We start from the raw sequence: 23,113 nt of genomic DNA, 5'->3' as shown, positions 1-23,113 counted from the left end.
GATATTAAACTTAGTCCCATTCCTCTTCCTCACCCATTGTCAGCACAGGTCTTTGCTGCTTAATGCATGCTTTAATAGCGTTTCTGAATCGGGGACACTCTCCAAATAACTTTGCCTGCATTTTTGTTTTAGTACAGTTATGAAGTACACAGTTTTTTTGAAAAAGAAACACTTGCCTTCCACTCGCTGTACCCTCCCCAACCCTTTCGTTTGCTTTCCTCCTCACTGTAAGCAGGAGGGTTGGAAAAAACAATGTTGCCAAGTAGTTTGTAGGTTGGGAGAGTTTTAGAAACCAAAGGGTGACCGAAAAAATGATCAAGGAAGAAACAGACAGCAGTAAACGAGGAGGAAATATGAAAGAGATTGCGAGATCCTGTCCAAACAGCAAAAAGTAGTGAAAGTAAATGTAGAGCCTTTAAAAGTTGAGACAGAAGAAATTATAATGGGGATTGAGTGTATGTCAGAGATGTTCAACAAATATTTTGTATCCGACACAGTAGAAGAGACAAAACTAGAAAGAGTGGGAAACCAATGGTTCAATAAAAGGGTCAAACTCAAAGGCCTCAAACTCAATTCTGCAGATGTAGTCCCAAAGATACACACCAGGATGTCTTGCAAGTCCTGACGCACTGATAATGAGGTGATTATCTGAGAAGTTTAAACTTCCAATGAGCACCTACCTTATGCTTGGACACCTTTGAAGAAGTCTACAACCTTTTACAGCACTAGCTGTTGTATTCTAACTCAGTTAGTCAGAGATTTTAGATGATTCCATCTCACTTACCTGGATCGCTCCCCACAAAGAGTTGGATTAAAACCATGAAAAACTTCTGGGTAAGCCAACAACCAAAACCTTCCCCAACAGAGCTTCAACTCTCCATTGCTGATTCCTCTTTGACACTTCACCAACTATCCTGTCTATACCCCATATACCCATTCCCCCACCTGCCACCTTACCTACTTCTCTCCTTGGCATCTCAAAGTGGGTTTGGATATTGAAACTGTTTATTTACTGGAAAATAGCAGCTAGTGCCATAGAAAGTGGCTTTGACAAAAATTGACACCTTCTTCGGTGAAGATTCTTGTGGTGGGAGGTTCTGTAAGGTTCATTAAGAGAAGTCAGACCAGAGGAATTGCAGGTTAAAAAAATTAGTTTTCTTTTGTCTAAAATCCTATTGCTGACCCAGATAGGAAGACTTGGACCAAACAAAAAATACAAATGACAAAGTACTCGAGAAATTAAAGGCTAAAAGGTGAAAAATCTCCTGGACCTAGTAGTGTAGACCTTGAGTTCCAACAGATGTGGATGTACTGGTTGTGATTTTTCAATATTTCTTAGAATCTGGAATTACTTCAGAATACAGCTATACAACATTGCAATTCAAGAAAAGTCAGGAGAGAGAAAACGGAACCACAGGTATCCTGACATCAGTTGTAGGAAAAACGTTGGAATCTGTTACTAAAGTAGTAACAAGCACTTAGAAAATCATACGATTAGACAATGTTAGTGGTTTTAGGAAAGGGCAATGGTCAGTGACAAACATTTTCTAAAAAGGGTATACCTAACAAGGTGGATAAAGGGGAACCAGTGGAATTAATGTGTTTGGATTGTTAAAAGGTATTAACTGCCACAGGAAAAATAAGGGCTCCTGGGTTTTGAGGTACTAATATGGACAAAGGATTGATTAATGAACAGACAATAAGAACAAATGGGCCATTTTTAATTCTGTCAGCTCTTATTAGCGAGATCACACAAGCAACTTATTGGGACATCAATTTACAATGATTAAGATGGAGGGATTGTGTGGAATGTATCTAATTGCAGACAACATGAAACTAGGAGGCAGTGATGAGAACTATGCAACATATTTGAAAAGATATAGTCTAGTATTTGGGCAAGGAGGTAAATATAATGCAAGAAAATGTGGCAAAACAATGTTTTGTTTTTCTATATGGTGCAAGACTATTAATTGTTGGTATTCTTCCACACAAGGCACCGATTAGCATAATGTATATTGCCTTGCCCAAGGAAGATCACATCTGTGTTGGGAGACGGCAGTACAATGACGTTTCATTAGATTAATTCCTGGGATGTCTTAGCAGAATGATTGAAAAGAATTGACCACTTTTCTTTAGCGCTTAGAAGGACGAGTTGATATCATCAAGACCTGACAGACTAATTCCCCTCTAGCTGCAGTCTAGAATGGAGGAGAGGGGTAAGTGGTTTCAGGATCAGAAGTTGACCATTTAGGACTCAGATGAGGTGAAATTTCTTCAAAGAGTTGTGAATCTTGCGAGTTTTCTACACAAAGAACTGATGGTATTCAGTCATTTAGCTTATTTAAGACAGAATTGATTGATGTTTTGGTCTCTAACAAAATCAAGCGATAGAAGCATTGGACAGGAAAGTGCAGTTAAGCTTGAAGACAAGCCATAACACTAATAAATGGCAAAACAGACTTAAGGGGCCTTCTGGTTCTCTCCTGCTCATATTTCTGACTTAATTATTTTTAAGTCTTCTACCTTCCATCATTTCCCCACCTCCTTGTATCCTGCTTTAATACTCCCTAAAAACTTGTTATATTTCTATCATTTTCTGGTTCACATGAATGGATACTGACCTAATACATTAGTTCTATTTCTTCCTCCAAAAGATACTGTTTGTCCTTTTCAACATTTTAACTATTTCTGGTTTTTATTTCAAATTTCTGATTTTTTCTTCCGTATGAAAAATGGAGAAGTGAAGGAAGGTGGAGAAAAAGGTGGGCGAGTGTGCAAAGGGCACCCATAAGACTGAAAGCAAGAGTGAAGGCAGGAAAATGGAAGACCGAGGGAGAGAGAAGGTTGTGAGAAAAATTTCCTGCCAATTATGTATATAGTGTTTTGTTAAGAAAAAGTCTACCAATGTAATTCTAGTTGCACCAGCTGCCTAAAATTCACCAACTATTCAATGTTGACTATTTTTTTTACCATTTCTAAATCTCATACTCTGGACGTGAAAAACAAGCACTTACCTGAGACACAAATGTTTCCTTTACATTCTGGTCCACTGTGAACAACACAACATGTTATTTCAGCAGTTCTTAACAGTAATATTATTAAAGATATAGTGTTTCAGCAGCACTAATTCATTACCTTTGTGGATTTTGCAACAAGTGGCTCACTTTGTGCTTGTTGTACAACATCATTGACAATCATCTTGGCAATCCGCCATGCCATCTCTTCCTGTGCCTAAAACAGAAACAAGTTCACAATCCTATATTGTTACACGGCCGGTAAATGGAAGAAAAACCTCTATTTTGACCCAATTATTTTTTTTTTTTAGTTTTGTCACCTTCATTTTACCCTCCATTTTGTGAATTTTTAAAAATGGTATACATTGATAGGACATAGGCTTCACTGGCTGGGCTAGTGTTTATTGCCCTTCCCTTGTTCCCCTTGAGAAGGAAGTGGTCAGCTATCTTCTTGAAACACTATAATCCATTTGGTGCAAGTACACCTACAATGCTATAAGGGAGGGAGTTCCCTGAATTTGTTAACATAGCCAGCATGCCCACCTGGATCTGAAACACTGAAGGGAATTAGATGCAGTTTCCAACAGCATCGAAACTGGAGGGAAGGGAATGGAGGTTAGCCGTTACTATTGCACATACAGCACCTTTGGAATCCAGCTGGATCTTGAGATGTATGATCTAAGTTACAGATCATATATCAAGGAGAAAGCCACTGATACAAGTTGTGTGCACAATTAAGATCACAGTTTTAAAATTAGAATCTGAACAACAGGATCTGGGATTGTTTATTTAATAGACCGGAAAGCTGAGAAAAAATATTGACCAAGTATTCAAAATTCTTAAGGGAAAGATAAATTGAACCCTGATAATGTACTGTAAACTTATTAACTGACACCTATGGCACAGCTGGTAGCACCTAACTCCAAGTGCAGAGTGGACTCAATGGGCCAAATGGCCTTAGTTCCACTTCTATTTCTTATGGTCTTAAGTCAGAAATCTAGGGGCTCTAGACACCGTTTCAATTCAAACTTCCATGGAATATGGATTCAAGTGATTCAGATTGATGGCTAAAGATCCTGCAGCAATATTTGAAATGCAAGGAGTGCCCTCAGCCAACATCATAAAAACAGATTGCACAATCATTCACCAAATTGTTGTTTGTAGAATTTACTGCATGTTATAACTATTGTGTACACTTAATAATAAACAGCATTTGCACAAAGTAATTCATTGGATATGGAGTGCTTTGGGAAATACTGTAAGTGCAAATTCCCTCTTTTCTTCACTTAGAAAATGACATTTATTGCATCTAAAGAAAGTTAGCCACTATGATTTCTATAGAAGCATCATCCACTAGCATGATACCGTGTTTATGCAGGATACAATTACCTCTGCAAGTTTAATTGAGTGGATGTGGAGAAGAGTTAAATGACGACTAATTCAATTCTGCCTTAATATTCAACAGTTATAATCAATCACTTATGATCAAATCAATATTGGGTATTTATAGAAAATATTTTTCGACTAATGGTTCACTGTTGAGAAGAACCAAAAAAAAAATCAGAAACCAGTACAAAAACATAATGGGAAGATCCATTCACAAAGCATTTCAGGTATAAGGCCAGAAGGTAATGCCAATCAAGAGAAGTGAAACATTGAGGGGTTGGTGCATGTTCAAAACACCAGAACGGAGATGAAGATTTTATGAAATGTTGGAAAGAACATAGCCTGGTATCAAATATGAACAGTAAATGGAGACCAATGCTCACAGATTGTTAATCATGGCTGTAAATACATGTGGTACTGGTTAATTCTGACATGGTTCATAAAAATACAGAAAATACCAATCATGTTTCAAACCAAATCTAAATTTGCTGTAGCTAGAGACTTGAATTAATTAATTTCAGGCAGCAAATGTGGTACAAATGAAAAACAAAAATTAACACGTGCACTGACCCCAAGTGAACTGTTCAAAAACATTAGAAGTTGCAGAAATGACCAAGGACGTTTTGCCTATAAAGGTCACACTAGTTTGCTGGTCATATTTGAAAAGTTGGCTTTTCTGACTGTGGAGCTAAAGCAGATGCTGCAGCAGGAGCTCTTTTCTGCAGCATAACATGGTCACACAATGTGTCTGCTTATTGCAATTCAATTATTTTTGATTTCCAATTTTGAACTCATGGAATTAGGAGACTTCTTGTATTTTTAATGGATAAGAAAAATCAGAGGAAAGTGCAAAGGTCACGTCCTTGTCAATGTATCAGCATATCCATAATGGCACAGAATTTAAACATTACTAAAAGGAGACACAACGTCTATCAGGACTAGAAGGCAAAAAACTGTACATTGAAATGGAATGCCAATGTATACAGCTTGAGAAGACGGATTGACAGGTTGGAACAAGGTTGGCATAGACCTGCAGCTGCGTCTGTTAACTGTTAATCTTAACTAGGCATGGGAACACAACATAGACTGGAAGTCTCCATACACCCCAGCAATGGAAAAGGTGTAATGTTTGCTTAAGTTCCTGCCTACCTGGAACAGAGTACTGTGTGCAAATATGTGCAGTTTCTGGCACATACGAATTAAACTCATTCAGCTGGAATGATTATTTTAAATTGTTTCCATTGTAATTCTTAGCACAATTGGGATTATTTAGTAAATGCTGTTCAATAGCAGAATCATATCTAGTGCCGGACACACTACTCAGTTTTGAGAAAACGTTTGTGAGCACGTTACTTATTGTGCATGCGTTAAAGGCAAGTGTGTTTGATCCAGTCCACCAGCCAAGAGGAGTATGGCCAGCATACCTGGTATCACAGTGACCGTGAAACCTACACCATAGTACACATTTGTCCGGTAGGCAGAACATTTTTTTGGTGTGATAGCAGCAACCCATTAGTGTAAAATCCCAGTGTGAGATGGCTAGCTAACCAGAGTCAGCCTGTCTGGTTTGAAATTAATCAGCGAGCAAAGATTGACAATTAACAAATCCTGCGACATCTCCATGGCAACCATGGCCCAACCGATCAGCACCCTCTTCTCATGCTGTAGAAATTGGTGTTCCCTTTTGAACTCTGGTTTCTTAATAGTCAAGTGTAAGACTAAAAGTTTGGATTTTGTCTCTTTTTAGACGTTATGAATAAATTTCTGTCAATGAAAATTAACGTGTCGTCACATTTTCTGATGTGAGGATGAGCTGTTGACTTCTACTGGAACTGTGCAAGATGATGCAAGGGATGTGGAACAGTCTGGAAATGCTGCAGAAAGTGATAATCTTGTGACACTTTACCACCACCATTTTCATCCCAACCAAGCGGAGAATTACTTTGCAAATTATAAATTACTGATGTTTCAGAGTAAAGAATGACCCAATTTTAAAACTTTGTCAAAAAGCTATTTACCTCATCCGTGCTCCCTTGTACCCATTTCTTCATGGCCTGTGAAAACATGGAACCTGTTTGATATAATATAAAAATAGGTTTACAAATGTAATTTGGAATAGGAGTGCATAAAATCCCTCTTGGTTATAGTTTTCAGCAAGATAATATAATCCTGTTTACAAGGTGGTAAGGTGATGGTCGGGATTTTAAAAACAGTGATGCTGCTGTTTTTAATGCTCCATTTAGCACAGTTGCTGATGCCAGTGATGGTTACACAGATTGCTAATTGCAATGATCCACTCAGTGAGCCTTTAATCTCGACCAGTTCTGTCAAGGGAAAACAACATTTCGTGGGCGATGAGGGAAGATGAGAAGTGAGCAAAAAGCAAATTACGGCTGGTTCAAGGCCGGAAATTATTAACAACATTCGCTTTCTACTTTTATTTTGTCTCCATGTCTCCATTCCTTTCCTGTCTTGCACAATACATAGAACAAGTTATTTGTCAGCCATTATGTTTGTGAAGTGCTTACACAAAGCTTGTTGCTAGACTGCAAATATTATTATATCAGATCTGAAGAATACCATAAGAACTTACATTTATATGGTGCCTTTAATGTAGTGATACGTTCCAAGGCATGTCACTGGAGTGTAATTCAGACAAAAATGGATACCGAGTCAATGACTGAAAAATAGCTCGAGCATCTCTCAAATAAAAACAAACTGGGTGAACACTTACCTTTTGATTTTTTTACATCAGGCTCTGGTTCAGACTCTCTTATAAACTGGCCAAGTTCATTTATCTTCCCAAATGTCATTCTCCTACCAAATAAATCAAGAAGAATTTTGACACAATTGACAAACTTATTAAGACAATTTAGTGCTCGCACAATCTGTGCATTATTTGCCATAGTCTGGAAAGACACTGCTCTCCACTAGAAACAGAAGTCCCCGTAAAGATAACAAGGTAGTCTAAGTTCAAACCAAATTGAATAGACATAAGAAACTCAATCTATGGTATGGCTGGTGGGGAAGGTTAAACGTGATGTAAGTTAGTAAAATATACTGAACCATATGAACAGATAAAATTGATGAAATTGCTATGATTTTGTAAAAATGCCTCTAACTATAGCTAGTTCTAAGCTTTTGTTAAATGTTTAATAATACAGAACTCAGTTATGTCTAAATTAGCCCAAGGATATTACTGTTCACCACTTCCAGCAACAAGAGCTTTTAAAAGGAGAACTTTGAGTTGAAGCACAAGCAATTGTTAACCATTAGAGTGGAATGGGAGTTTACAGTTTAGTGTTTCACTATAAAATAGAGAAAGCAATTGGCATTTTTTAAAATTAAGAAATATCCTTAACAAAATAAAAGCACAATCTCAATTAGTCTTGGCATAATAATGTAAATGTTTTAGTGACTTTTAGAATGATCTGAAAGTTTGTGTTTTTTGTTTCAAATCCTTGCTGGATGTCTGTTATAAAACAGCTGTACAGCAGACAACAAAAGACCTCCTATTTCAATCAGCCTGTTCCACATTGTGATCCCTTGTGCATAACAATACATATATTCCCCCAATTCACCAGGTAACGTGCAACTTCCTGGGAGGTATAGAAAACAAAAGCAAGATAATTAGTGGAATATAACCTGTGCCTTCCTCTGCATGATCAAACTTAATGTATCTAATAATGCAGCTGACAACTTTTCTATTGCTCCCCGGTGTGAATTTAGCAAGCATTCAGTGACAAGACAAACAGAGAACAGCAGTATTTCCAAAATTGGTGTAACTCACCCTGCAAAAGTCCTGTGATATAAAGATTCTGGCTCTAGACTTGCAGCATCAACAACAATTGCTTCATCAAAGTTTTTCAGGATTTTTACTGTGGCTTTTCTGGTGCCATGCTATTTAAAAGAGGTTAACATCAATGTTAATGTAAAAACAAAGTTTATACTGCTTACATTTATTTTGGTCAAGCTGCAGGTTGTGGTGTGAGGGCCCATGAGGTATCATGGAATCACAGGATGCTAACGTCACAGCTTGAGGTGGCTCTCTGCGAGAACAATTTAGCTAGTTCCATTCCTCTGTCCTTTCACTGCAACCCTGAAATTATTCTACTTTCTGGTAGTTATCCAATTCTCCTTTGAAAGCCACAATTGAATTTGCTTTCAAAAGCTTTTCAGGCACATTTTAGATATCATCCCCAACATTTCTTCACGTCATCTTTATTTCTATTGTCATTCACTGTAGCTTAATGTCTACAGTATTCCACTAATAGGAAGTTTATCTTCATCTATGCATATGAACTGCCATGATGTTGAGCACCCCTCTCAACCTTTGCTTCTCCAAGACAGACAGCAACTCCAATCTATCCAAGCATTTGAAGTACTTCATCCTTGGAACCATTCTCCATTTTTTACCACCTTCCTTAATACCTTCACATCTTTCCTTATATGTGGTGCCCAGAATTAGACAATATTCCATTCGATGCTAAGTCAGTGTTTCATAAAAGGATCACCACAATTTCCTTGTTTTTATATTTATAAAGACCACAATCCTGTACGCTCTAAAAATAAATCACTTTCTCAATCTTTTTCAATGATTTGTGCACTAATGTCTCAGACCCCTCTGTTCCTATGCTTCATTTAGAATGGCGGCTTTTAGTTTATTAGATCTTCTTGATCTTTCCATTAATATACATCACCACAACCTACCCTGCATTAAATTTCATGTCACACATCTGCCCATTCCACCTGATGAGTTCCACCTGATGACTTCAATTCTATCCTCCCTACAGTTTACTTCTAACTTTTGTGACATCTGAGATTAAATGCTACAACAGAAAATAAATGTGTAAAGTTGTAGAAAGAATATAAAACTGCATGGGAGAACATAAATTCTATTTCACCAACATCCAGTTAAATCATAACGATTATGTTTTTAGCTGTACATACCATCCAATCATGTTTGGCTCTTAATACTGAATGACTGGTTTCTGTTCAGGTATCACAGGATGAGTTTTGCTAGATCATTCAGGTATTAAACCTGAGCTTTAACTACAGACAATTGCCTCAGAATTGCAGTTCCATTCTCAGAGCCACTATTTTCTCTCTTCAAGGGGGTATGGCTTATTAACGTTCATTTTTAATGAATTCAGGAGCACTGACACTTCCTTAAATCAACACCACCAATATAGATTGAACAATCTTTCATATTGTTCATGCAATCTGCTGTACACAACTTGGTTGGTGTACATGGGCTTGCCTTCATAACAGTCAGTAAATTTAAAGAGTAAATTATTTGATGGGGACCAATTATCTTGGAATATTCTGAATTTATTATAAATTAAAAGGTGTCTTTTTTCCCAATTTTATGATAACAAGTTGATCTTGTTTTAAAAAAAAATGCAAGTGACAAAGTAAGGTGGATCCTATACTTTAGTACATTCTATAGACTATAATGTGAAGTACAAAATCAGACATATATTAAAATAAGATCTTTCATACCTGTGCTGCATTACCATCAGAGAAGCCTGTGCTGGGTTCTTGTTCATGAGGACTATTTGGTCCTTGGCCAAGAAAGGGAGTGTGGACTCCAGTAAATTCATCATTTCGTACTGAATGGATGAGATCATTCAAGTACTTGTAGTACAAGTTACTAGACAAGAAACCGGGTAAGTAAACCTGAAAGATAGAAAAGGAAAAGCTATTTATAATGAAGATGAAGAAAACAATCTGGACATTAATCAATATTCATCAACTTCAAGCACTGCAGACAATACACACAGACTTTCCCTAAAGTCAGCTGATTGACTAATCATATTTGTGCTTCACCCATTCTGTGCCACCACTAAATTTCTCTAGCTATAATTCATTTACATTCTGCTTCTGAATTGTTAGGTGTCAAATTTAGGGCAAAGTCTAGTGCACTGAACTGCTCATAAATCAATTGTAATTTTTAGAGTCATAGGGACATATAGCAGAGAGACCCCCTTCAGTCCAACCTGTCCATGCCGACCAGATATCCTAATCTAGTCCCATTTGCCAGCACTAGACCCATTGCCCTCCAAACCCTTCCTATTCATATACCCATCCAGATGCCTTTTAAGTGCTGCCAGTGTTTCAGCCTCCACCACTTCCTCTGGCAGCTCATTCCATACATACAACACCCTCTCTGTGAAAACATTGCCCCTTAGGTCTCTTTTATTTCTTTCCCCTCTCACCCTAAACCTATACCCTCGAGTTCTGTACTTCCCCACACCAAGGAAAATACTTTGCCTATTTATCCTATTCATGCCCCTCATGATTTTATAAACCTCTAGAAGGTCACCCCACAGCCTCCAACGCTCCAGGGAAAACAGCCCCAGCCTGTTCAACCTCTCCCAAGAGCTCAAATTTTCCAACCCTGGCAACATCCTTGTACATCTTTTCAGAACCCTTTTTAGTTTCACAACATCCTTCCGATAGGAAGGAGACCAGAAGTGCATGCAATATTCCAACAGTGGCCTAACCAACGTCCTGTACAGCTGCAACATGACCTCCCAACTCCTGTACTCAATACTCTGACCAATAAAGGAAAGCATACCGAACACTTTCTTCACTATCCTATATACCTGCGACTGCACTTTCAAGGAACTATGAACCTGCACTACAAGGTCTCTTTGTTCAGCAACACTTTCTTCCCATTAAGTGTATAAGTCCTGCTATGATTTGTTTTTCCAAATTGCAGCACCTCACATCTAAATTAAACTCCATCTGCCACTCCTCAGCCGACTGGCCCATCTGATCAAGATCCACATTCATACAATGTTGACAAAACCAGCAATTAATGTCCATCACTAATTGTCCTTGAAAAGGTGGCAGCAAATTACTTTTACGCAACCAAATAATGTGATAGGGCATTTTACAGACAATGACAATGCCGAGTCTGAAGTCAATCTAGGCCAGATGTACAAGGATAAGAGATTTTTTTTGCCCGAAGTCACTGGTGAATCTGACGGCTTTTATAACAGTCTGAAAGGTTTACGGTCACAACTAGTGATAATAACTTTGTTTGCCTGACTTATTCAAATAATTGAATTCATAGTCCTCAGCTGCAGTAGTGCAGTAACATAACCACTACTCCGCAGTCGCCAATAGTGTGCAACAACTCACTGTCAACGGAGTTCAGAAGCTCCATTTATCCGATAAAAACAAACTAAATATTTAACAAAGAAAATAGAAGAATGCACTGAGCACAAACAAAGCCCATGTTTATGCCCACAGTCTTCCTCAGAAAATATTTCCAAAAAGTTCAAAGTAAGTCTTCTGCCCACATTAAACAGCAGGAATAACATTGATCATTGTTCAAATTGAAATATGGTTTTACATAAGTAAATGGTTAAGGACAAAGTAAACTCACTTTTTCCATTGTTGTCCATGCTTGCCTTAATGGAGTGGTGAAACAGTCAGGGAGAGGTCCTCCTTCTCTGCAGATATTTGATTCTATTTCTAATCGGACAGCATCATCAAATCCTAGAGGGTGTGTAGCTTGCAAGGAAAAGTACCTATAAATAGAAAAAAAAATTAAATAAGTAGTGCTACGGGTCTGTTTTTGCAATTCTACATGTAACTTGCCCATGTAAAAGACAAAGGCACAAATGTTACAAAAACACCAGAGGATGGCGATACCATGGAGCATGAGGGTACATTTACTGCAAAAATTGCAACAGAAAGTTTAGCTACAAATTATATGGTTGGCTCAAGAGCAGGGGAAAAAAAACTACACACTCACCATGTATTGACATGAAACTTGAAGACAAAAAGGGATATACAAAACCGGTAAGTTAGATTACGCTATTTATTCAAGTTGCTTTTTCCTAACAGCATTATATGTGGTTATTTGTTCTTTCATACTTACTTATCATACAAGATCATGGCATCATTCTGTGCTTCTTGACCATCGTACTGCCCGCTTTTAGCGGCCAGTTGAGCTTGGAAGTTGTCTGCAGCCAACCAAAACTGCAGGATATTTACAGCTTCTTCTTTCTCCATGTACTAGAAAGAAAGTAGTGATTAAAAATCAAACCAAATTCTGCAGCTCAGATAGCATCTATTCACAACCAAATGATTACCTGATGTGTCAGTCTTACTGAACGGAGGAAAGCAACCACTTCTGTCAAATCCACAATAGCAAATGAATAACCATAAAGTGTTTTCATTGGTGTTGACTGAAGATGTGACGTTAGCTCGGAAAATGTTGGAACGTTCATTTTAAATTGCTCTATGGGATCTTTTATTATCCTTTCCAAAGGTGGTTACTTCAACAATGTAGCACTGCCTTGTTACTACATCAGTATTTTCTTAGACGTGCTGCTCAACTCCTGGTCAGAGTCCAAAGACTGTAAGATGTGGGAGCAGAAGCAGGTCATTTGGCCCATCAAGTCTGCTCTGCTATTCAACGAGATCATGACTGATCTGATAACCTTATCTTCAGTTTCCTGCCTTTTCCCTGTAACTCTCTATTCCCTTACTGATTAAAAATCTCACAACCTTAAATTTACTTAATGATCCAGCCCCGCCAGTCCTCTGCAGTCAAAGAAATTCCACAGAGCTATTACCTTCAGGAAAAGAAATCTTCATGTATCTTAAATGGGTAGCCCCTGACTCAGATTATGCCTTCTAATCTTAGACTCTCCCACAACAGGAAACCTCCTCTCTTGTATCTCACTTGTACCTATAATCTTTGGACGCGTGAGAATGCTAAAGCAACAGAAACAAACGTGCACAACAGGTTCAATTGAATTTCAAGTCTTCATACAGAGTAAGGGAAATGTTAACTGGTTTGCTTTGACATCCTCAACTAGAAACAGTCATGGTGGATATTCGTTTGTTGAGGAAAATCACCAGGAAATCGTATACTAGTAGCAGTCTACACTCCACATGCCACAGCAAGTATACACAAATTACTGTTTAAATGTACCAATTTATGGAACATAGCCAATCCTATTGGATTGGTTTTCCACTCCCTTTGTAAAATTTGATACAGTTATTGTAGAGAGAGTAGCACAGAACTCCCTGTTGGGAGTACACCATTCAGTTAGTACTGTGTTCAAAACTATGAAACCAATAGAGACATCACTACATTTCATCTAATCAAATTCACAGTGGATTATTCTTAAGAATTTTTTTTAAAGAAAGAAATTTGCAAAGGATATAACTTTATTCTTAAGAATAATCACTAAGAATAAAGTTATATCCTTTGCAAATCTTTTTCTTTTAAAACTATTCATTGAGGAATTACTCTTGGAACATTGTGGTTTAAATTGACAACCATCACATCCTCTCTGATCTTATTCCCACGACACTCCCACATGCTTCAAACAGTGACCTTGCCTCTGACCTGATATCGAACTACTCTTAATATCCACCAACCTAAATCAATTTAACTATCAATCCACTCCCTCTACCATCACCCAAAACCCATTACCTTTCCTATCAGCATTTATACAATTTTCTCACATGATAGTCAAAAGTTTCAGTTTATTCGTTCGTTTTGGTAAGGTCAACAATCTCCTTTGAGAACATCATTTGAAATTGCTGTGGGACTGTTCAAGTCTCCAGTAAAGTTGCTTGCCTGTCCTCTTTCAAGTTGTTAATTAAAGAATTCCATAGCTTTACATGGGTTTTCTGTCTGGAAATGTAGGTCTAATCAAGAGTTTCAATTATTTCTTTGAAATTGAGATATTTACAAACAATCTGGTTATGAAATACCAAAGCCATTTTCTTCATGACCCCTTATGATCAATAAACATTCATGAATCTTAAGAACTTGAACCTCATGTTTTTAACAAATGATCTGCAACAATTTAGGAATTATTGATTTAAGATTATTATTCGCTCTGCAAATAGTTGAAATCACCTTAAATGTTAAGTTGTGACCTACATCAGACCAAGATAACACCAGAGGAAGGCTGCTGACCCTCCATGTTGGCCTGGAACCTCCAGCAATTACGAGATTATTTCCTCGGTGTTGATGCAGACAAATCAGCAGAAAACGTATGTGGCTATAACGTGTGCACTTTTTTTCATTTTCTTTGAACTCTTTTGTCGATCAGATATTTTAAAAGTGGAAACGGTTGAGGCAAAGGAAGGTAGATGTTTATTTGACCAAACACAGTGGTTGGAGCAGGTTGCATGATTGAAATTCACAGAAATATGCTCAGACTTAGCATTCCTATACCTGGGAGCAAATGAAACCAAACATTCAAGTAGTCAATACTTCCATAATATGGAAGATGCAGAATCAAAACATATTTAAAAAAACATTTTCTCTAAATAAAGCAGAATTGTAAAACGAGAGTTTCACATAAACTTTCATGGAGGCCAAAAAGAATGAGAAAGGATCGTTGCAAACATATTGCACTTTCCCAATTAAATCTGAACACTTATTTTAAAATTATCCGCATTATGCAGTAGCATCAAGCAGTTCGTTTCCATAACAATGAAGGGCTGAATCATTGTATTGTTTAACCAACGTCTAATAAGGACATTTACTCCAAAATGGGAAATCTGAAGCCATTATTCAGAATCCTTGCTCAAGATTCAATTTCCCAGACCCTCTCCCTAGCAACTGCCTGAGACTAAACAAATCCGTTCATAACCTTATTTTACATTCAATTCGGTGAGGAGTTTCCAACTGCATACCCACACCATTCTTAAGAATTATTATTTTCTCCAATGTAATGACACTCAACTTCACCACTGCCTAAGCTCATCTGTTTTTTAAGCTTTTAACTTTAGATTTGACTATTCCAATGCATTCCATGCTGTTCTCTCACATTCCATTCTCAGAAAACCTAAGACCAATCAAAAAACTTTGCTTCCTCCGCCCTTACTCACACCAAGCCCTGCCCCAGTGCCACCTGAATGGCTTCCTGATCAGTAAAATCTTGATTATAAAATTTCTATCCTTGTACTCAAATTTCCACGCCACTTGTGTCACTCCCCCTGACCCCTGCAATCTCGTTGAGGTCCACAACCCTCCGATCTCTGTGCTGATTTCTTGGGTTCCTTGATTTTTAATCACCCCACCTCTGGTGGCTGTGCCTTCAGTTGCTCAAGCCCAAAGATCTGCAATTCCCTTCCTACACATCTTAGTCCTTCCACCTCACTTTTCTCCCTTAAGCCAGTTCTTAAAACCTACCTCCTTTGACGAAGTTATTGTTGACCTATGCCTTCATAGTTGTTTGACATCATATTTTGTTTCATAATTCTCCTGGCTCTAACTTGTTATAGAATCAATTTCAAGGCAGACAAAAGGCTAGTTTTACTATTGTCCATGTCAATTCAAAGCAGTTTCAAGTTTCAACAGAAAAATAGGCTTACCGTAGAACCACAGAAACCTTACAGTCTGGAAGCAGGCCCCCACTCACCCATTGTACTCTATGCTACTTTCTCCCCACCCTCTAGTTTATCTCTCCACGCTTCAGGTTCACTGCCTTTATTCCTGATGAAGGGCTTTTGCCCAAAACGCGATTTCGCTGCTCCTTGGATGCTGCCTGAACTGCTGTGCTCTTCCAGCACCACTAATCCAGAATCTGGTTTCCAGCATCTGCAGTCATTGTTTTTACATCGGCCCATCGAGTCCACTGACCCTCTGAAGAGCATCTCACCCAGACCCAACCCCCCCTTTAAATGTTTACTTTAAATGATACACTACTTACTGCAGTGCACATCAGGATCTAGATTTCACAAACGTCGTAAATGAGTGACAATAAATTACTACACAAAATATCTGGTGGCTGTACAGATCAACTGCTCTGTGCTTGGTTAGGATGGCCTGTTGACTATTCGTGCATTTTGTGTTTAATTGATCAAGCCTGGGTGCAAAATCAGGATAAATATACAAACTTTAGGAAGCCTTGGCATTTATTTCTGAAATTTGGAGACCCCGCTTTAAAGTATGGTAAATGAAATCTCTTACACACAGAAACATTGTCATCTCCACATTGTTCTTGAATGTCAGTTCACAACAGTGGCACATTTGAATATCTGAAGCACACTTATCACAAGTCCATGAAGAATGATAATCCAATTTGCCACAATTCTGTTTGTCTGAAAGCTCTTACATCCAGCCAGGTATTTACCAATGAATTAAAAACTTTGCACATTGTGTTACATCGTACCTCTGAGAAATAGAAGAGTGCCGACTCATTGAAAAGAATATCAGCCAGGTAAACAATGCCACTAGTCAACACTTCAATTTGGTATTTACAAAAATGATGACTCCGTAAGAATTCCGTAAAGTGCCTGGAGAAGAAATAAAAATGAGAAGGTCAGCATTCATTTTCTATACTGGGCAGTTAACAGAATCCAATCTTTAAAATCCCTTCCCTGCACAAAATCACATCATTAGAAACAGGAAAAAGCCATTCAGCCCGCTAGCCTACTCCAACGTTCGATAAAAACCACAGCTGATCCGATTAATAGTTTTCACTGCCTTCTTGCCTGATCCCATTACCCTTGAAAATTGTATTAGTACTTTCTGCCCTTAAAGGAAAATTGCGGTTTTAAAATGTTACTATCTAAAATATTCTTGTATTGCCAACTGTACCTTATTTTACAAAAGTATCCCTTTAGATAATGCAATTGCCTTGCAGACTAAAAAGGCTACATAAAATAAATTGCTAGGGCCTAGCAATAGATGGCCTATTACTGTTTACAACATTCCATCATTACCTCATCATAAATCTGTTGGCAGTGTTGGTCCATATGAATCTTGCCAAAAAAGTTGGCACAGCAGCTACAACAGTGAAATGTATCAGTACAGGCCATCTCTAATACTGACCGAGGAGTCAAGTTTCAATGATTTAATGCTAGAATGATTGCCATTATTTGGCAATTGCTCCAACCCAAGCTCTATAACAGACAGTGCACTTCCAACAATAGCAAATACTGGACAAGCAGAATAAAAGGATGAATTGAAAATGCTGAAATAAAGGGATGTTGTAGATCTACACTGAATTTTCATGATAATAAAATGGAGAAAGCACATCTAAATAGGCTATGCAAATTGTAAACCCAGGAAATTTTATACAAACTACTGAGCTCACAAATGACAGTGAAATGGCCAAATAGGTGCCCCCATTGTAGAGAATACAGTTAAGGACAGGCAAGTTCAAGTGATATTTCAAATCATTAAAACATTCCTCACATTCCAAATCTTATAGAGGTAGACAATCCTTTGTCTGAAATCCGAAGTTTCTTGAAGTTTTTTTCTCATTAACAAGGTTGTTTGGCATGCAAACTGTTAACCCAACTCCACACCCACTTGACCCACCTCATGCAGGGGGAATGGCTCAGTACCGGCAGGCGTCAATTTTGTCTCAGGGCCCGTAATAGTCAAAGGTGTGTCTGCTGTTCGGTAAGATTTTTAAAATTTCACCGTTAAACTGTCGCTCACTCCGAAATCTGAATTCCTAAAACTAAGTGGTCCCGAGGGTTTCGGATAAAGGATTGTGTACCTGTACCATTTCTTACAATGCCTGTAGAGATTAACAAGATATTTGAATTCCCAGTGATTAACTTAAAGGAATTCTACAAGAATTCAAGTTAAGACTTTGACTGTAACAAACTAAAAAGAACACTAACAATTAAGCAAGTATTACTCTAAATGACAGGAATACCTTCACCCAACTGATAAACCCACATTATAACATACTTTAGAGCACACTTTCTACTGATTTGCAATCTTTTCAGGAAATAGTTTAATGTCAAATCTAGTTTCTAACACATTCACTATGCTCCACTTGACTGACTAACAATCTCTCCTTTAGTTTAAGGATTTCCAAGCTCAGTTGAAGTAACGAAGGTCATGGTGATGATGTTGTTCTTGGCTTTGCCAAGGCAAATTTGTGTCTCTTAAGTCACTGTGGGTAGTTTCTTTGACCACCAGGCTTTCCCAAGCATTCATTCCAGTAGCTAACTCAGTAGCAACTAACTGGAACAAATTTGTGCAACACAATGATTTGTTGCACTTCTGAAAAATAAGCTATGAAACAGAAGGCAATGTGTGCTATTAAATCTGCTCCTTTCTGATACAACATGGGGGTGAAAGCAGATTAGAAATAGAAAGTATTAAGGGTCCAAGAGCTCTTAAAACAGCAATACACTTATTTTGACCTTGGGATGGCATATGGTAATGTTTTGCTAACATTATGCAATCTTTAACAAAGATGATGCACTATTATGAATGGAATCTACTTTGCACTGAAGTTTTGGAATAGCTTGAGAACTAGGTTTTAGTTATGATCCAGCAGCAGTCAGAATGTACAAACCCAGAGCCCAAATTTTAGCTTTATGTTTAACCACAAGATGGCAACAAATCATCAGTCACAATTTCATCAAGTTTTTTCCAGTTTATATCTGTCCCTAAACAGTGAACAGGGTGCATCAGGGATCAGCATTCCAGCTGAAATTACACTCATCTCAGTGACACACAGTCAGCAATTCTATTTGTAGGTAATATCGCCAATAAAACATGCTTGGGGCAGTGTACTGTTTATGGTAGCAAATGCAGACCAAAAAGGATCACCTATTTTGATTTAAGTAAGAACATAAAGAACAGTTTTGAAAATAATTGCCTTCACTAATGCTCTTGTATTTTAGGAAATACATATGGATTCTTCCAAACATGTGAGAAACAGCAGGTTAGTGACAAGCACAATAAGGTGCATTGATGTACAGTGTTTCAAAGTTAAGTTTCTTTTCAATAAACCTGAACAAAGATTGCCTAATAGCAATTATCTCTCTTCGGTGACTGTGTGATAACTCTTTCATCCCAGTCAGATGTTTTCGGGTAAATGACAGACATCTGAACTGCCCAACTCAACAGGCAGTTTGCAAATGATTGAGAAATGGCATTTGCTTAATAATCTCATTTAACCTCGTTTGTTCTGTACGATCCACACTATATACAGTGTACATAGGAACCACTGACCTAGCAGAAATCTTCATTCCAGGTTGGTTTTCAGTACACTGGAATGCTGCAATATATGCATTACTAAATGTATAACATTGCCTCCATAGGTTACCACTGAAAATAGCAGTTTTTACAGATTTCCTTTGATTACACCCTCTTACTAGGCATCTGATATAGAGACAAATCCACCTACTCTAGTTGCGGGTGTGTGTCAAATCGTATAGGCCTAACACTTGCCCTTCTCCAATATCTTACCCACCTCCAACTGAATAAGCTATGAGTATTTTGAAATAATCATTTCCATCAAATTTACTCACTCTTTTTCCATCATAACATACACTACTGCTTGTGCAGAGACAAAACAGTTGGGATCTGCTTGTCCATCTTCTCCACATATCTTAGCTGTTAAGACAGAAGCACATTTGTTTACACCAATGAAAGAATTTCAGTACTGCACACTGATACACAACCAGGATCCATTTCATAATTCTGAAGCTAATAAGAGAATAGTTTTAAGATTCTTTTGAGCCACAGGATCAAACACAGACAGGACAGCATTTTCTGCAAAAGTAAAAGTAAAACTGGTGCATACATTAAGTCACTGCTAGCTTCTAGGACTTTTGTAAATAGCCTTCAGTTAATTCCTGACCACCCAGAATTTCTTGAAAACCAATAAATGAAATTTTGGGCCGATGTTTCAAGGATAAAACAGCACTTCTCTCGGGAGCATCAAGCAGCTCAGTCAATCAACAGGTAGGCAAGTTCAAAATGCAGATGCAACAAAAGGGACTGTTCTACCCTTGCATCAGATTATTATTCAGCAGGAAAGTCATCAATAAAAGGAAAGGTAATGCCCATCATTTACTCCAATTCCCATCTTCACATGCTGATCTTTGTCATCGACTTTTCTTTGATATTTTCTCTCTAAGCTTTGCCATTCACCTAACCCCCACCAAAAACTGTTTTCAAAAACCTCCTAAAAACTCATGTCTTCAAGCAAGTCTGTGAGGGACCTAGAAAAATGCATTGGTGGAATTCCCAGTCACCCCACACAACCCCAACTGAGTTCCAAGTTGCTCGAAAACAAGCATGTTCAGTGGACTCATCCAAATGGATCATGAAAAACATTCACTTTTAGTGATTGGAAACAAATTGAAGTTGTTTTTTCCCCAGCTGTGACAGTGAATTTTGCAATATCAAACAGCGTTTATTCTTATTAAAGTACCAGTAACAATAATGCAAGATGTGAAAATTGAATTATGCTAGCTCTGTACAGTATTTGTTTTTAAGGTTACTGGGCAGTTATTTTATACATTGCATTCAAAGAGAGACTGCCACCAAAATGACACCTAGCAGTTCAGCAGCAATAGTCCAATTAACTATTATTTAACACATCTGGATAAGATTCACTTCATCTGTGAAGGTGTCCACAGACGATGCACCAAACATTGTATAATTCCACTGACACAAGTCATGGTCACAATACTAAGATTGTGAAAGACCATCAACACACATGGAATAACAGCCCAGCAACAGTTACGTGTGCCATTAAAGAATGGTAACAGGCGGAAGGCTAATGGAAGGAGAGAGAAAAATAGTTTGTCAGACTCTTGGTTACTTAACTTGCAAAATAGATTAAATACCCTCTATATTTGAAGGCCAACTAGTCCCACACCACCTCCCAGTTAAAAGAGCGATTCAGTCAGTTACTTACCTACTATATCATTTCTCATTGCTTCCATAATTGGAATTGGTCTAGAAGCATCTGGTGAAATGTATTTAGTAAATATATTAACTGCATCACGCTCTATACCTGCAGAGGAAAACAATCATGAACATGACTGCTCAAAGTAAAACCCTAGGGTGCATTAACGAATGCATTACAATTGTTTTCCACAAGCCTGTTAGTTATGGTGATTCAAATTTTATTGTAAATTGAAGAACATAGAAAACTGAAAACATACCTGATCAGCAAATTTCAAATATGCCACACTACAGCAAATTAATTTTGCATGGTGGGTTATAGAAGCATATCATTTGTTCTGCATCTTTTGTGAACTGAATCTCATTAGCAAGACTATGAAATCCCAGCAGAAACAGCAATACACTTCACCAGGCACAAAATAAATTGCTGCCAAACTTTGAGGTGCCTCCCAAAATGACCTGCTGCCCCAAAGCAATTTTATTAAATCTATCACTGAAATTTATTGCCAACTGTGGGGTTTCTTTTGGTATGGAGTTATTTTTCTTAATTGTCAAAATAATTTTGGATTTGGCTGTCTTTTGTAAAATCACATTTGCACATTAAACATAGCACAACATAGGAATGTAAAAAAAAATCCGGAGTTCCTCGATTCAATACAGTTAAAACTGGCCTTTTCCGATATCCTTATATTAACCAACAAACGCATTCCAGTTGGGGATGAAGCAAATGCATCCATTGTAAGAATTAGAGATTGAAAATGGTGTTACAAGAGACTGGAGGTTTGCATTTGATTGTACATAACATACCTTGCAAATGGGATACATAAAATTTACTATGCTTCATGTAACAGTGTATAAAGCATTTCCCCTCCCTCCAAATCTGCCTGACAAGTTAATGGCAGTAGGTATCAAAATCTGTGAAAGAAATGGAAGACTCCTTTACTGATTTTATTTTGTGCTGAAGAATTTTCAAATATTAAAATTAACTTCAAATATTATGCTTCATAATTAAAGTCTGCCTTGAGGTGCATCCACAAGTCAATCTTTCACAGATTTCCAACTTCAAATTAAAGCTACATTGTACATACACTGATATCAGCTTTTTTTTTAAGGATATGGCAGGAGTGGTTGTGGTGTTTGGGGTGGGGGGATTTGAAGAGTGTAAAGGAGAAGGCGTACTGTGTGAACCATCCTACAATTTGCATCACAAAGAACTAAAAACCCTGAAATAGGCAATAACAAGGTCTGTGGTCTTTCATTAAACTTGGTGAAAATATGAATCTGAATTTATTTGTTGTTTAAAATTACATCAAATTACCAGAAACAAAAATCTCAGCATCCATTTCAACCAGGAGCTTGCACCTTTTATGAAGGATTAAAGTTAAAAATAATTAAATTTACAATAATGTAACACTTAGACGAATAATGGACCCTTTATTTAACAAGTGCAGAAACGGATTAAAATAGATTCAGTATTCAACTTATCAAATTCTGCACACACTGAATGATTTTATTATTAATGTTGCTTGTTGGACCTTTATCATGCTTTCTACAAATCCAGACACTAAATTCAAGTAAACAACTGGCTGGTTGCCAGAATTTAAGAATTTGTACAATGGAATGAATATATTCAATAAGTTGAAGAATTGAATGCAAAGTTCTACGCCACATGACTTACAGCTTTTTCAATGAAACTTTGTCTTTTAGTATGGTGACTTTCAGAGGTGTATTTTGTCCCTTTCGTTAAAAAAAAGGAGTCGTCTTCATTCAGAGGTGTGAGCTGTCTTTGTGAAATCAATAAGGTTAACAGCCTGTGAAGGCTTAGTTTATTTTTGGAACAAGATAAGCAGCCTGAATGGATGGGGTCATATTCCCCCAGAGCCAAGATTTTTAGTTTGTCAGTAGCAGTTGCTACTGGGGCCTCGAAGCTGGGTTTGGAAACTGCAGTTTGTGTCTCTCTTTCTCATCATCCCCTCTCTGTGTTGTCCTCCTGGACTGGAGAATTGCCTGAGACACAATCTATTTTACTGAACTTTTGTCAAGGGTGCGCTTA

General features: G+C 37.7%; 1 protein-coding gene across 3 annotated transcripts in view; it reads right to left on the bottom strand.

The window, feature by feature from the left end:
- The window catches only part of akap10 (A-kinase anchoring protein 10), a 68,906-nt gene that overhangs the window by 1,823 nt on the left and 43,970 nt on the right, over nt 1-23,113 (bottom strand). Inside the window, exons 5-15 of one of the 3 annotated variants that reach the window (XM_043718328.2) lie at nt 21,071-21,169; nt 19,674-19,758; nt 16,562-16,685; nt 12,295-12,431; nt 11,797-11,941; nt 9,903-10,079; nt 8,191-8,300; nt 7,135-7,217; nt 6,419-6,471; nt 3,136-3,231; nt 3,015-3,049 (exon numbers count right to left, since the gene is read on the bottom strand). In XM_043718328.2, the coding sequence (XP_043574263.1) occupies nt 3,035-3,049; nt 3,136-3,231; nt 6,419-6,471; nt 7,135-7,217; nt 8,191-8,300; nt 9,903-10,079; nt 11,797-11,941; nt 12,295-12,431; nt 16,562-16,685; nt 19,674-19,758; nt 21,071-21,169 (1,124 nt within the window). In that variant the 3' untranslated portion in view covers nt 3,015-3,034. Of the gene's footprint in view, nt 1-3,014; nt 3,050-3,135; nt 3,232-6,418; nt 6,472-6,508; nt 7,040-7,134; nt 7,218-8,190; nt 8,301-9,902; nt 10,080-11,796; nt 11,942-12,294; nt 12,432-16,561; nt 16,686-19,673; nt 19,759-21,070; nt 21,170-23,113 lie in introns of those variants that run through there. The other 2 variants (XM_043718329.2, XM_087977292.1) reach the window with 2 other exon arrangements.

This window comes from Chiloscyllium plagiosum, unplaced genomic scaffold, assembly GCF_037043375.1.
Source record: "Chiloscyllium plagiosum isolate Xiang-an unplaced genomic scaffold, Cpla_swu_hap1 HiC_scaffold_31, whole genome shotgun sequence".
Taxonomy (NCBI): domain Eukaryota; kingdom Metazoa; phylum Chordata; class Chondrichthyes; order Orectolobiformes; family Hemiscylliidae; genus Chiloscyllium; species Chiloscyllium plagiosum.
The sequence above is the reverse complement of the archived record's forward strand: the minus strand, read 5'-3'. Positions and strand labels throughout refer to the sequence as shown.